We start from the raw sequence: 16551 nt of genomic DNA, 5'->3' as shown, positions 1-16551 counted from the left end.
GATATACCACAGTTGTTTATTCATCCTATGCTTGTTTTAGAAAGGGTAGTTGGGGGTAGGCATGCGGAACACATTCCAGGCTAAGAGCAGAAGTGCAGACACCTGACATCCTGAGAGAGCATGGTATTTTGGAGGGATATATCTAATACACCTGAGTGAAGAAATGTTTTAGAGCAAACAAAGCCAGCAGTGGAGGGAGAGAGAGCAGAACACTGAATTGTTATCGTCCATAGTCTATTTTCAGAGTTCCTACAGATAGTGGTAAGAATTTTGGGTATAATTTGAATATGTGTTTATTTATAACTCTGACTAGTTCAAATTTGGGATTTTTAAAAATAATTCGCGTACTAAATCTCATTATTAGATCAAAATAGAATTCCAAAGATGGATAGTTTTCTGTTTTCATATAGCATATGACTACATGAAGCTTGCATTTTGACACAGTAGCCAGGTTATTAGCTTTTTAGGGAGTTCTTCAGTAAATTTTTCTGCTAAATTCCATTGTTTCTTAGTCCAGTAATTGACATGGATTTTGTAGCAGTATTGGTTCTCTTCTAATGCTTAGAAGCGTTTTAAAATAGGTATAGTGAGCAATTTAAATATATTCAGTTCCCAGAATGACTTCAAAAAATAACAAGAAGGTTGAGGCACTTTTTACATATGGAATTCTTAGTGTACTAAGAGAAGTAATAACATTAAGTGGATAGAGCCTTAGGTTAGAAGCAGGTTGGTGTAATGAAGTTAGGAAATAGGAACTTTGCCAAAATAAATTTTTTTAAAGATTTTGTCAGAGAGGAAGAGCACAAGCAGGGGGAGCTGCAGGCAGAGGGAGAAGCAGGCTCGATCTGAGCTGAAGGCAGATGCTTAACCGACTGAGCTATCCAGGCATCCCAAAAATAAATTTTTTTAATGTATCTAAGTTTTACTGTTATTTTTTGTGAAGTGGAGGCAGTGCCAGAGAGGATTCTGAAAGGTCTTAATCTGACCTCCTACTATTAGATTATTAAAACTCTAAAACTTCATTTTATTTGTAATATGTGTAACCTGTGAATTCATTCTCATACACAATATTAATAATACGTATAAACCTGTGTGCTCATTCCCATACATAATGACAAAATGATTGTCATTTTAATTACTGAAAGGTATTGTTTTCCTTAGGAGGCCATTTTAATAACATTCGAGTGAATCCTGTCTTTTATAGATAAGGAAGCTGAAGCCTAGTGAAGATAGAGGACTTGTCCAGAGGCACATAGCCATCTAGGTTAGGAACAGGAATTCTATTTATTCATTAAATACTTCCTTACTTAAGAGCCTACTTCATGGGGAGGAAATCGGAGGGGTAGAAAACCATGAGAGACGATGGACTCTGAAAAACAAACTGAGGGTTCTAGAGGGGAGGGGGGTGGGAGGAGGATGGGTTAGCCTGGTGGTGGGTATTGAGGAGGGCACATTCTGCATGGAGCACTGGGTGTTATGCACAAACAATGAATCATGGAACACTTCATCTAAAACTAATGATGTAATGTATGGTGATTAACATAACAATAAAAAAATTTTTTTTAAAAGCCTACTCATAAGGCAGCGTCTCTGCAATCACCAGAGTTGAGCTGGGATGGAGGTGGCAGGGGACAGGAGGATAGAGGACATGTGTGGCATGACAGATAAGAACAGAAGTAATTTCATCTGAATAGGAACTACATAGGATTAGAGGTGCATACACACTGTTTTGACAGCACAGATGGGAAGATTATGGTGTTGATTAATTAACTCAGTGGCAGATCTAGAACTGACTTTTCCATCTCTTAGTCCAGGGTTTCCTTTTTCTCTTCACTGTTACACATTGCTTATCTGAGAAGGTGAAATAGCCAAGTGAGCTTTCTTGTTTGTAGGTGGCATTTAAATCAACCATCTATCACAGCTCTCGTCTGGGTATTAAAAATAGAGAATTGATAAGTTAAATCTTATGTATTTGGGATTTTCTTGTATCTTTGATTCAAATTGAATTCCCTTCCTGCAGTTGTAAGCTGTAATTGACAGAACAACATTCAGATTCCTAAATTCTTAGGTTTTTTAACTGTGTTATAAGAGCTGACTTGGTTGTAATTACTCAGAAAGACCTGGATCATAATTTTATAACAGTATCAAATATTATTCTTTCTCTAGGTAGAACAGAATTCTTACTTACAAATGTATCAAGAATATGAATCATTTTTGTTTAAAAAAATGCTTCTTCAAGGAAATTTTACATTGCTTTTGTACTCTTTAGAGATTGCATAGGACTTTGAAAAATGATCTAACTCTGATTTTTGTTTAATTTTGTTCCTACTGTTCTTTTCAGCCAAAGAGATTTGCATTGCCATTTTAATCAATAGCGAGTATAGATTCCTTCCTTTTTGGAAAATAATGTATTTTCGTATACTTTCATTCCTAATAGTTAGATTCAAGGTTAATTAAGATGAGGTGTACCAGTGTTTTGGATGTTCTTAAGTGTGTTTTTCTTTTTTAAATTTTAATTTCTAACAGGTATTATTCTGAAAGCTCTTTAGAACAGAATTAAGATTTTTATGCTGTTTTGTTTTTTCCCTTATTTAGAAATCGAAACGAGTTGGCTGAGACTCTTGCCCTCCTGAAAGCACAGATTGATCCTGTGCTACTGAAAAACTCTAGCCAACAGGACAACTCTTCCCGGGGAAGTCCCAGCTTAGAGGATGAGGAGACTAAAAAGGAGGAAGAAGCACCTAAACAAGGTTTTTTTTGTGTGTTTTGTTTTGCTTTGTTTTGTAATTTCTTCTCTCTTCTTCTACTCCTGTTTCCAACTATATTAATTAGAATTCTTTCAGTTTGAAAAATTGGAAGTCTTCCTGTAGAGGGAGGTTGATTTTTCTTTTCCTTAATGAAAAATAAGAAGCAAAAAGCCATTGAGTACTTTTCCTCTTTTATATTGTACATTTATAAAATTTAAATAAAAAAAGTTCAGATCATCACAACATATTTTTGACTAATTTTAAGAATGCAGAGATACTTAGTGAACTCCTTTATTATTGTAGTTAAATATGCATAAGAAACTTTATCATTTTAACCATTTTTAAGTATACAATTCTGTGGCATTAAGTGCATTCACATTGTTGGGCATCTGTCAACACCGTCCATCTCCAGAGTCATCTTTGCCATGTGAAACTCTCCCCTTTAAATACTGACTCCCATTTACCACTGCACTCCCCTGCCCCTGGCATCCAATATTCTGCTTTCTATCTCTGTGAATTTGCCTAACTCTTGGGATGTTCTGTCCAAGAAATCATAGAATATTTGTTCATTTGTGACTGGCTAATTTCACTGAGCATAATGACAGGCTGAATAATATTCCTGTCACATTTTGAATATTCACATTTTGTTTATTCATCTGTCTGTGGACAGTTGGCTTTCTTTCACCTTTTGGTTATTGTGAATACGGCTGCTAGGAACGCAGGTGTACAAATAGCTGTTTGAGTCACTGCTTTCACTTCTTTTGGGTATATACCTAGAAGTGGAATTGCTGGATCATATGGTAGCTTGAGGATCTGCCATACTGTTTTTTTACAGCTGCTGTGCCATTTTACATTCCCCCTAGTCATGTTACTTTGCTGTCCACCAAATGCTGCACGTGCATTTCCATTCAGTCATCATAGCAGCTCCTTGAGGGAACTGCTGTTACTATTGTTTCAGTTTTATAGATGAGGGAACTGGGAAGTTTATAAACTTGCCCTAGGTCCTATGGATAATAAAGTGTCAGAGTCTAGATTTGAACCCTGGTCCTTGTATCACCTATACTTTTCAACTACAGTGGTCTAGGGTTGTACTTCTCAAATTTTAATATGCATGCTGTTCACCTGATGATCTTTTTACAATGCAGACGCTGATTGAATTGGTCTTGTGTGAAGCTGATGATTTGCCATTTTAAAAAGCTACCAAGGACCTAGGTGATGCTGATGCTGCCGGTCAGAGAACCACCCTTTGGATAGCAAGGTTACAGGGGCAGTTTTCTCCTAACCTTGTATTTATTTAAATACAGCAAAGTCTTTCAGACAGCTGTTGCTGATGTCTGAATGCTGATATTTTAACACTCAACGCAGTTAAGAGAGAATCTGTGGGGGAGGACATCTCTTTAAAAAGTAGCGCAGGAGGAGGATCAAGACATGTAACCTTTTTTGGTTTTCTCCTTTCTCTTTTAAACAGTGTCTCTTCTGTTTCTCTTACTCTAATAGCAAAATGCGCTTATTCATTCAGGAAATACTTATTTTACACCTACTATGTGTTAAGCACCATTTTAGACATGAGACTTCAATAAGCAAAGACAAATCCTTGGCTTTTGTGAAGTTTTCACTAAAGTGGATAAAATAGCTGACACATACCATTGATCATGTGCCAAGTAATGTGCTCAGTGCTTTACATGCGTTAAGTCATATAATCTTCACAACCACTCTGTTAGGTATGAAATTAGTATTTCAGTTTTTTTATGGGGTTTTTTGGGTTCTTTTCCAGATGAGAGAAGGGAGACAAGGAGAGGTTTCAGTGACTTTCCCAGGGTCACACAGCCTGTTAGTGGCATACCCAGTGTTCACACCTGGGCAGTCTTTGGTCTTTCTCTGGGGTTTGTGTACTTTAGATGCTGCAGAAACACATAATTTGAGGGAGTCGACAGTTTTATTCGGGCCCTAAAGCCCGATCTCTTACTCACTCCTCTTGTGTGTAGTTATTGTGTTCTGTTCCAAGCAAGACCAAAGAAATGGGATTCTGGCTTATCATTTTTATTACTTGCAGATGTAAATAAATATTGCCCTTGGGCAGGGAGAGGAGGGAGAGAGGGGATATTTGGAAATCAGACATCTATAAGACAAAAAATAAACAGGAACCAGGGAAAGAATAAAACAGCTACTCTTATTCTTGCAACTAAAATAGATTTTTCTTTAATTGTTAGTTGAATTGCCATGCTTTGTATCCAACCTTAGTAAGTTTTTTTTTTGTAAGTGCCAAGAAAAAATGCATTACATATAAAAGCAGGCAAAGAAAAGATCTAAAGATGGCATCGTATGTCTTTATTAAAACATTCACTAACTGAGTAATTAAATTGGTTTTTTATTTCAAAGGTTATTGAAATTGTCTTTGAAAAAGTCAGAATTTCTTAAACTGGCATTCAGAATCTCACAGTCTGGCCTCAAACGATGTTTCTAGTGTTATCTCCCACTAGATTTTGTGGGTTTTTTTATGTTAATTACCATCCCACTAGTTTTTTACATGAGCACTGGTTCCGGATTATCTAGATGCCTTTATTTTCTCCTTGTGTCTTGGGCATTCCTTCTGTGTCCTTATCATGCTTTTATCTCCCTGAGATACTTTTCCTCCACTCTGGGAATTCTAGTTATTCAGGGCCATCTGGAATCTCAGAATCTTGATCCTTTTTCTAAGTTCTGCTAGCACTTAAATACTATTTTTTCCCCACTTATATTAGGGTCAGTCATACTACAAAGCTTGAAGCTCTCAAATACTTGCTGACTTGTTCTTCTCAGATTGTGATAGACAATAGATTTCAAAGTGAGTGAGTGTTAGGTATAACTTAAGCCCTTCTCTAAGACCCAGGATGTCTTGGATGTCTTGTCTGGTGGTATACTGCCTAGAAGTTACTATTCTTCTAGGACACCATAAAGTTTAATATATATTTTCACTCCATGTTAGATACTGTATTCTAATTTGAAAGGGACCAGAAAGCTAAAAAGAACTTATATGGGGAAAAACAAAGTTGAAGAAATCCTAACCTTTAGTTTTTTCTGCTAATTGGAAAAAGACTTTCCTTTTGTTAGCTTTTGCATCATACTCTTCTGCCTATATGTAGAATGGGTAAAGAATATCACTTGAGAATCTTTAACAGAGAATAGAAATTGTAGATTGGCAGCTTGCAAACTTGATTTGGCCTGAAAACATGTTTATTTTGGTTTGTACAGTTCTGCTTTGTTTTTTGTTTTGTTTTGTTTTTAATTAAGGTGAAAGTCAGCATTTTAAAGTGTACCATTCAGTGGTTTTTTGTATATTCACAATGTTGTGCAACCATCACCACCATCTAATTATAGAACATTTCCATCACCCCATGAAGAAACCCTGTAACAGTTAAGCAGTCACTTGCCGCTTTTTACCTACCCCTATGACTGAATAATATTTCCTTGTATAGATATACCACATTTTGTTAATTCATTCATGAGGTGATGGACATTTGAGTTGTTTCCACTTTTTGGCTATTATTAATAATGCCATCATGAACATTCATATACAGATTTTTGTGGGAACATGTTTTCACATGTTTGTTGTTTTTTTTTAATTTGAATTTGCTGTGAACATTTAAAATTGGAAATTAGAAGAGCTGCTAACAATGGAGCATTATTTTTGCCTATCAACGGTGAGCTGTACAGCTGAGTAATGTTTGACTCTCCTTAGAATTTGCATTCTCCAGTTTACCTCAGTCCTCTCTGTGTCCGCTAAAATTGGGCTTAATCTCAGTTGCTTAGCCTAGTACTTACATTTTGTTTTTCTTATGATATAAAGTAAAAAAATTATTATATTCATGTGTCTATCAAATATTGAAAAAACAAGAGAAAGGAAAAAGAGAGAGGCGACTTGTTGGCAGCAGTGAAGGATATTCCTGCAATTATAATAGGTAAACTAAGCTACAGATGATTCTCTTGCGGCCATTACTAACTTGCTATCTGATATAAAGCTTAAATTCAACATGGCAAAATAATACAACTTAATGTAGTATCTTAGCCTGCCCTGTCTGCCATAACAAGATATCAGGCTTGGTGACTTAAACAACGGAAATTTATTTTCCCCCAGTTTTAGAGGCTAGAAGTCCCAGATTGGGGTGCCAGCAGACCAGGTTCTGTGAAGGCTTCCTTCCTGGCTTACAAATGGCTGCCTTCTCTCTGCTCACATGGCCTCTTGTATTTGTGTGTGTGGTGAGAGAGTGATCTGGTGTTTTTCCTTTTCTTATAAGGGCACCAGCTCTATCGGATTAGGGCTCTACCTTTTTTATATCATTTAACAATAATTACCTCACTAAGAGCCCTGTGTCCAAATACAGTCACATTGGGGATGGGGGCTTTAACATGAATTTAAGGGGGGAATAATTCAGTCCATACATGTAGTATTATGAAACAGTCCCATAGTAATATGGGTAATGGAAAAGATACCTGATAGAGAAATTAGGAGGGATAAGGGGAGAACTGCAATTTTAAGATTTGTTTCTTATGCTAAGATGAGCAGTTATATATATATATATTTTTTCTTTTCTCTGAATTCCAGTGTACTTAAACATACGGTGTTATATTAGTTTCAGGTTAAGGTGCCCCTTAATTTCCCTTCTTAAGTTTGAAGTCAGAGGGACGCTTGGGTGGCTCAGTCGTTAAGCATCTGCCTTCGGCTCATGTCACAATCCCGGGGTCCTGCAATCGAGCCCCGCATCAGGCTCCCTGCTCGGCGGGAAGCCTGCTTCTCCCTCTCCCACTCCCCCTGCTTGTGTTCCTGCTGTCGCTCTCTGTCTCTCTGCCAAATAAATAAATAAAATCTTTTAAAAAAAAAGGAAAATGAATATTGTTCAGTTTGCCTTTCTAAAGTAATATAAACCAAAGTTTACTAGTACAGTACTGAAAACTAAATAATGATGGCATTCAGTTATAAAAATTATGTGAAAATCCTGAGAGTAGATTCCCTGTATACAAAATTCTGTCAGTGTTTGCTAATACTTCGTGCTCACCAGCAGCTGTTTACTGGCATAAAGTATATAGTAGTAAACTCCCTATTAAATGACTCAAGGCTAAACTCTGTATTGCATATAACAGTGCTAAGTACTAGATCCAACACTGTCGTAATGACCAGCCCCCGTTCCCAGAAACAGGGATCCAGTTTCTGATTCCAAATCAAAGGAACAATGAATTAAGAAATAAAATAATAAAACTTTAGTAGCTTTTTAAAATTTAAAATATAATCACCAACATTATACATGTTTATATTGTGTTCAGTAAAAACAGAATTTAATTATATTTCTAACTTTATGTTTTTCTTACGCCTCATTTATGTTTTCTTGCCTGGCTCCTGTGGCCATTAGAGTTTGTAACGCCTTCTATGGGGGCGGGGGGAACGGTACTAATTGTTACAGCTACATAGAAAGGTTTTGATATGATATGGGTGTTTAATTTAGAGACTTATGGATGGGTTTTAAAATGTCCTTGTACTTGGCACAAAATAATCTTTTATATTACCATGTTAAATATTGTTTCACTACAGAAAAGTATAGAGAGAGCAGATAAATACAGGTGTTATTGTCACCTTGTTACAATATCTTAAATAGTTTCCTTTATAAAAACAAAAGAAAATGTACTATTTTTATCATCACCATCATTCCTTCTTTATGGTAGGCCTGCCTTAAATTGTCAGGATAAAGGACAAAATACATTGAAGTTTGCATTTCTTTTATTTTTATGCCAGGAACAATAGGACACAGATCATGTTGCTTCTTATGTGAATGATTTGTGCTTGCTGGAGAGGGAAGGAGAAAAGCAAAAGAAATCTTATGATTAGATTAACTATTGGCATTCTGATTAAGTTTGTTGTGACTTGAATTAGAACGAAGAATTAAAGTTATCATTCACAGTTGGAAAATGGCAGTGGTATGGCTTTTGAGTCTCTACAGATTCCTTCATTAAAGGAACATATTAATGGCAAAAATTTAGAACTAGACAGTATCTGAAACTAAGGTCTTAAAGGGGCTCAGGGGTACTGTGGGCCTTGGGAGTTCTCAAACTTTTCCAGGCAAACCTCCCTTCCAGAACAAACTCCACACTGAGCTTTGTCCAAACTGCTAGGAATAGAATCCAAATTAAATCCAATTTAAGCATGCAAAAAAGAAGCTTCAAATAAAAGTATGAGAGAGGAATAGAGTTCATTCATCTCATTAAGTAAATCACTTTAAATTTGAATATCTCACAAAAATAACAGATGGGGAGCTCTAGAGCTATGAAATTAGAAAAACTATCTATTTGACATAAAAATTAGCAACTAAAAAGGATCAAAGTAAATCCCACAGGATTATAAGAACAAAAGAAAATAAGCAGAAAAACATCACTGCAGAGAATAAAAGCTTATCCTAAAGACATTCCCATAAAATGTGAAAACTGTAACTTCAAAGGTGGTAGAACTCAGAAGAGTCAAGATTTCCCACAAATCTAGAAGAAACATCAGAGTGGACAAACTCAAGGATTAGTGCCTTTACAAAATAGCAAATGGAAAGCTATATATATTTTTTAATCAAAAAGAAATGAAAGAGAGAAAGATTTGACAGAAAGAGATAAGGATTTGAAGATGGGAAAGAAAATCCAACAAGGGTCAACAAAAAAGAAAACCAAAACCAAAGCAAGGGAACAGACAAAAATACTGAAGTCTGCTTAACAAAACCTCCTGAAACAAAGTTGTTAGGCTGCATGTTGAAAAGGCACTGCATACCTTGGAAAAAGAACCCAGAACAACCAACATTAAGACATATTCCAGTAAAATTACTGGGATTTGAAGAAGAAAGGCTCCGGTTATCCAGGCAAAAAGACCACGTGACGTACAGCAGAATGAAAATCAGACTGCCATCACTGTATTTGAAAGCAATGCTTTGTGATAGAATAAAACGCCATAACACAAGTAAGGCAGCAAAAATGTGACCCAGGGATTACGTTTCCAGCCAGACTGGCTTTCAAATAAAGACTGCAGATAAACTTAATTATCTAAGGTCTGTTTTAGAAATCTTCAGGCAAATGAGCTTCAGATAGCCAGAATGACTAACATAATATCAGTGGTGAGTGCTTTCAAAATACATAAAAACATCTTCATTTTTTGGCTTAATAATTCATATATATGTTTCCTACTTCTGGTTATGGGAGGACTAAGAACAGTGATACCCCAGTAGTACTGTGTACTCTTGGTCTCCAGATTAATACCATTTTCCAGTAAAAGGAACCAGCGCTCCTTAGATTGATTCTGGCGCTGGGCAGGGAGAATACAAGATGAGCCTCAGACATCATAGAACGCCGAGACTAAGGACGTGCTCAAAAAAGCATTTGGGCGTATCAGTAGTACGCAGGTGCCAGTAAGAAGCCGCTCTCGGTAGTGAGAGCAGAAACTGTTGTAGCTACAAATTTATAGTAATGATAGATTTCAACCATAGATTTAAATAAATGCCCATGAGTTCTGCTTAATGTAAGTACATAATTGTGTAAATAAGTAAATAGAGGTGAAGGGACAGCCTTCCCTGCTGACAAATATTGGTTAGGAATGAAGGAAATACAAAATCACCATTTGGGAAACACTACAATAATAGTTGTTGCAGGCAAGATCTCTGACAGATGCTAAAATCAGTGGGTTACAATTTATGGAGCAACAGAATATTAGCATAGTTTCAGTGAGCTCCCCAAGATACCTACCTGTTATAAGGAGAAAAATGGTGACTTCATAGTGTAATAACCAGCCAACAGCACCTTAACTAAATGAGCAGGCATTGACATCCTGTATTCTCTGATGTAATGCACAGCATCTCTTTTGTGGGTTTTTTGTCAAAAATATATAATCTCAATCTAATCTTGAGAAAACATTTAAAAGCCAAAATTAAGAGGTATTCTACAAAATTACTGTGTCAGAGTCAGAAGAAACAAGGAAAGAATGAGGAACGGTCACACATTGGAGGAGACAAGAACAAACAAGAACAAAATGAGTCCTGGATTCTTAAATGGAAAGGACATTGGGGAAAAACTGGCAAAATTTAAATAAAATCTGTTTAATTAATAGTATTTTCCTAATGTTAGTTTCCTGATTTTGATAATTGTACTATAGGTATCTAAGTTGTTAACTTTAGGAAAAACAGGGTGAAGGTGTACTTGAACTATTTTTGTAACATATCTGTATGTCTAAATTTATTTCAAAATAAGATTTTAAAAAGAATGTTGCATTAAATTTGTAGTTACACGTACCTAAATCTACATGGCAGATATGAGAAAGAATGTGTAGTCTTTAATGGATATGTGTTTTGACAGTGGAGCTAGAGTAAGACAGATGGAGAAAAAATGGGAAGAGTACACACAAATACCTCTTAACTTTTTATTAAATCACTGATGATGGTGTCAATACTGTTATTCTGAGAATATTTTGTATCTAGCATGAGAAAAAAATAATAACTAATATTTTAATTATATCACCCGTGTTGCCTTTAAAACCAAGATTCTCAAGGGGGGATTATAAGATGTAAGATAGAAGATATTAAGAAAACACTGAAATAGCATTATGAATTTATGAATTATTTTTATTAAAAAAAATATACATATATTTTCTAGTTCTGTCCACTGAGAAAACTTAGAAACAGTGTCCAACCCAATAATAGTGATCAGCCTTAACACCTAGATTGTGTTTGTGAAAAAGTTTCCCACCAATTCAGAGGCATAATGAGAATGAGCCAAGAAACATTTTATCATTCCAGGTAGTGTGGATGTTATCAAGTCATGTCAAAAAGACTCAAGAGTCAGGGCACCTAGATGACTCGGTCGGTTAAGTATCTAACTCTTGATCTCATCTCAGGTCTTGATTTCAGGGTCATGAGTTCAATCCCCACACGTGTGGAGCCTACTTTAAAAAAAAAAAGACTCAAGAGCCAACTTAAAGAGATCATAATTGAATATGCTTAAATCCATTACTTTCATTATGATACTAAAAGAAAAATTGGTTACCTTTGGAGAATGCCAGTGGCGATCAAATTATGGTTTTGAAAATTGTTAAATAAAAGAATCAAACACTTATCCTTCCTTTTCTATATGTACTGTACCACCATATAACAAAATAGTGAATTTGTAAAGTTTATAGATTTTATTCCAACAAGTCACTGATGAAGGAATGATAGAACGGGAATATCACCATTTTGCAGTTCCTGATAAAGGTTTTAGATAGTGAGCATCAGTATCAACATCACAAAAAGAAATAATCAGACATTAAGGCCCATCACTGAAGTAGTTTTGCCCCCAAAATTAAACTTGAATCTGATGAAGGCTATAGATCAAAGTGACGATTTAAGGGACAGAAAGGGCAGAGGAGCATGCGAGTACAGTCAGCGTAATCCAGAAATTATAGGTCAAATGATTCAGTGACTTGAACAAATAAACTGCAAGAAAAGTAAAGGATGGAGGGGACAACAGAAAATTAAAGGGACAGAAAAAGGAAAATAATACATAGGTAAAACTAAAATAAGGACGTGCTTAACATAAGTCAAGTTAATGGTTTTTCTTGGTAGGGAGAGGGAATTCTTGGGAAGAGGCATGTGTAAGGCTTGCAAAATAGCTGGCAAGGTCCTATTTCCTATTTGCCTTCTAATAATTTATTAATCTGTTATTTGTTCTGTGTGGCTTTCTTTATTTTGTTATAGTTAATTATTTTTTTTTAAGATTTTATTTATTTATTTATTTGAGAGAGAGAATGACAGAGAGAGAGAGAGAGAGAGCACATGAGATGGGGGAGGGTCAGAGGGAGGAGCAGACTCCCTGCCGAGCAGGGAGCCCGATGCGGGACTCGATCCCGGGACTCCAGGATCATGACCTGAGCCGAAGGCAGTCGCTTAACCAACTGAGCCACCCAGGCGCCCCTGTTATAGTTAATTATTAAAAAAAATCCTCTGTCAGATATCTACTGTGTAATTTTTCAAATAAATTATAAAAGAATTGGCATCAGGGGTGCCTGGGTGGCTCAGTCGGTAAGCATCTGCCTTCTGCTTTAGGTCATGATCTCAGGATCCTGGCATCAAACCCCTTGCTGGGCTCCCTGCTCCGTGGGGAGCCTGCTTCTCCCTCTGCCTGTCACTTCCCCTGACTGTGCTCTCGCTCTCTCTCTCTCTGTCAAATAAATAAATTATTTTAAAATTGGCACCAATTCATATCCCTTTAGCATGTAGTAAATTGGTCGTACTGCTGTGTTAGTTTAGGCAGCTCCTCTTATTTGTCCATTAAGTACATGATATTGATAAGATCAAAGGATAATTGCAGTATTTTGAGCCCCTTTTGGAAACTGTAAAATCTGTCAACATCTTTAAAATGGTGAAAAGTTTCTTTGCCAAGCAAAATATTTCAGTTGCAAAAATATATTCCTCTCATAAGCATGGTTGATACTTTACCTGTAATATTTCATTCATTCATTCCAATCCACAAATATTTATTGAGTACTTGGAATAAACCTGTAAACAAAATCAATTGACTTCTAGCCTTCATGACACTTACATAATATGGGGAGGTAGACAATAAACAAGATCAGTAAATACATAGTATATTAGATGATGATAAGGAGCTATGGAGGTAAAATAATTTGGGGCATGAGGGAGGGTGTAACTTTAGATTGGGGGTTAGAAAAGGACTCACTGAAAATGTGACACTTGAGTAAAAACTAAAGGGTTGGCAAGAGCAAGCCATGAAGATACCCGAGGAAAAAAGGTTTTTTTAAGCAGACAGAAACAAATGCAAGACCCTGAGGGGGAAGCATTGTCTACTTAATATGTTAGAGCAGAGATTGGCAGAGTAGGGGCTGCAGGCTAAATACGGCCTGCTATTCTTTGTTTTTTGTTTAAAGATTTTATTTATTCATTTGAGAGAGAGAGAGTGTGTGCACGCGCACAGGTGGGGGGAGGGGCACAAGGGGAGGGACAGCGTGAAGCCCACATGGGGCGTGATCCCAAGACCCTGGGATTATGACCTCAGCCACCCAGGTGCCACCTGGCCTGCTTTTCTTTTGTTAATTAGATGTATTGATTCTTTTAGTATCTTATTGTCCATAGTTGCTGTCTTACTACAAAGGTAGAGTTGATTAGTTGGTATACAGACTAAAATATTTACTGTCTGACCCTTTACAGAATAAATTTGCTGGCTCCTGTTTTATAGCAAGGTGAGTAATACAGCTGACACAGAATGAGTGAGGGGTATTCTAATACAGGAGGAAATGAGGTCAGGGAGGTCAGGCTATGGGAGGTGGGGGAGAGGGGTGCAGAGGTTGTATAGGGCCTTGTGGTTTATTGAGAATGTTGATTTTTAGTCTGAATAAAATGAGATGACCTTGAAAAGCTTTTATCATCAATTCTCTTGAAATAATTCCCAAACTATTCTTGTTTCTCTCCTTGGTCTTCTTTATTTACTTGGCATAGGACAGCCACTGAGGTCCCATTAAAACAAGTGAGATGACAGCACTGTTTGAAACTCTTCCTGGGGGGCCTGCAGGGCTCAGTCAGTTGAGTGGCTGCCTTCGGTTTGGGTCATGGTCTCAGGGTCCTGGGATTGAGCCCTGCATTGGGCTCTCTGCTCAGCAGGAGCCTGCTTCTCCCTCTCACTTTCCCTCTGTGCGCTCGCGCTCTCTCTCTCTCAAATAAATAAATAAAAATATTTAAAAAAAAATAAATTAAAAAAATAAAACCCTTCCTGAGTAAGCTGGAGGAGATGAGATCCAAAAAATAGGTAGAAGGATTGGCCTTAGCTTAAAATAGCATCTGTATTTTAACAGGAGTAGGTTTACAGGTCAGGTGATGAGAAGGAGCATTCTGCCTCATGGCTTCTATTTTCTCTGTGAAATGGAGGACAGAATCATCTGAAAATGTGGACATAGCAGAGAGATCACAGGTTTAAGGATAGTGAAGAACATTGAAATAGTTATTGCTAGAGAAAAGGGGGAAGGTTACTGGCAGTGTCAGTGTCTCAGGGATAGCTGGTGACCATGAATTTATTGTAATACCAGTCTTATTCCCAGTAGCTGATATAGATCTCTGCCCATGATATATGCGTTGTGCCTGTTTACTGCCAATTAATTTTGAATGTATGTTAAAAAGGTAAATGTAAACTTACCTAAATTCATGAATGCTAAATCTGAAGAGTTGCTTTTGTGGTCCAGAGTAGATTTGCATTGCTCTGCTATTTAATGTTCCTTAAGCCCTAATTGGCTGTCTTGCAAAATGGTCAACACATTTTACTCTGGTTGATAAACAGAATGAGAGATGGTTCCAGAGAAATTTAGCAGTACCATTGTAGAAACAGCAGTGTACATATTTAATTTTAATGACAAGTCAGCATGAATGGGAATAGTGTGACCAGCTGTTCTCCTTTGTCTAGGATTGTCTATTTTATCATGGCAAGTCCCATGTCCTAGAAAACCCCTCAGTCCTGGGCAAACCAGGGTTTCTTATAATTGGGTTGCTTATAGTTTATCTCACTGTAAAGATAATACATGTTCGTTCTAGAAAACTTGGAGAAGTGTAAAGCAAAAAATAAAAATTATTATCTTGTGACCAAGAGGGAAAACCACTGTTAATATTGTTATTTCTTTCTTTCCAGTGCTTATTTTAGGCATGGTTGTTTATTTATTTATTAGAATTGAGATTATGTGATAAATGCAATTATATATCCTACTTTTTATACTTTTTTTTTAAAGATTTTATTTATTTATTTGAGAGAGAGACAGAGAGAGAGCACATGGGGGGGGAGGGTCGGGAGGGTCAGAGGGAGAAGCAGACTCCCTACCGAGCAGGGAGCCCGATGAGGGACTCGATCCAGGGACTCCAGGATCATGACCTGAGCCGAAGGCAGTCGCTTAACCAACTGAGCCACCCAGGCGCCCTTACACTTCTTCTACTATGAGGATTTTCCCAAGTCTTTAAACATTCCTTAAAGAAGGGCGCCTGGGTGGCTCAGTCGTTAAGCGTCTGCCTTTGGCTCAGGTCATGATCCCAGGGTCCTGGGATTGAGCCCTGTATCAGGCTCCCTGCTCAGCAGAGAGCCTGCTTCTCCCTCTGCTTCTCACCCTGCTCATGCTCTCTCTCTCTCTCTCTCTCTCTCAAATAAGTAAAGCAGTATGCAAACAGGAGGGGGAGTGGTTAATTCTTAGTGCGGGAAAAACTCAGATAAAACTATAAAATCCAGTGATGTTTTAACTGGGCTTGACAGATGTAAGATTTTGCCAATACTGTAATAAAATAATGATTATGATATTATGATTAGTAATGATTATCATTGAATGCTTACCATGGGCTTGACAGATGTAAGATTTTGTCAATAATATAATAATAATGATTATCATTTCATGCGTCCTTCAGTAATCATTAGCAATCATGTGGGATAAGTTATTGATATTTTTAATTGTTTTACAAATTGGGAAAGAGAGGAATGAGGAGGTAAAGAAGAGTAGAAATGGCTTTCTAAGCAATGATGGCATTTTTGGGAAACCCTGCATTTTCTAATGTGGCTAAAGTTTATGGTAAGAAGGAGCCAAATAATGAATGATAACAATAATAACAGCTCTCAAATACTGGACAGAGTGCTTCACAGGCTTCATTAAAAAGGAAAAAAAAAAAAAAAAGCCCTCACAACAATTTCTCTCCTTTCCTTTCCTTTCCTTTGTTCGTTCTTTCTTTCTTTCTTTCTTTCCTTCTTTCTTTCTTTCTTTCTTTCTTTCTTTCTTTCTTTCTTTCTTTCTTTCTTT

The 16551-nt window shown here is 36.8% G+C and overlaps 1 protein-coding gene across 2 annotated transcripts in view; it reads left to right on the top strand.

The window, feature by feature from the left end:
• RSF1 (remodeling and spacing factor 1) overlaps positions 1-16551 on the top strand; it is a 169261-nt gene that overhangs the window by 107183 nt on the left and 45527 nt on the right. For both annotated transcript variants that reach the window (XM_034995350.1, XM_034995349.1), the window contains exon 5: positions 2596-2750. In XM_034995350.1, coding sequence (XP_034851241.1) covers positions 2596-2750 — 155 coding nt within the window. The remainder of the gene's footprint in view (positions 1-2595; positions 2751-16551) is intronic.

Source organism: Mirounga leonina, unplaced genomic scaffold, assembly GCF_011800145.1.
Source record: "Mirounga leonina isolate KUSES-001 unplaced genomic scaffold, KU_Mleo_1.0 Mir_92, whole genome shotgun sequence".
In the NCBI taxonomy this organism is placed as follows: domain Eukaryota; kingdom Metazoa; phylum Chordata; class Mammalia; order Carnivora; family Phocidae; genus Mirounga; species Mirounga leonina.
The sequence above is the reverse complement of the archived record's forward strand: the minus strand, read 5'-3'. Positions and strand labels throughout refer to the sequence as shown.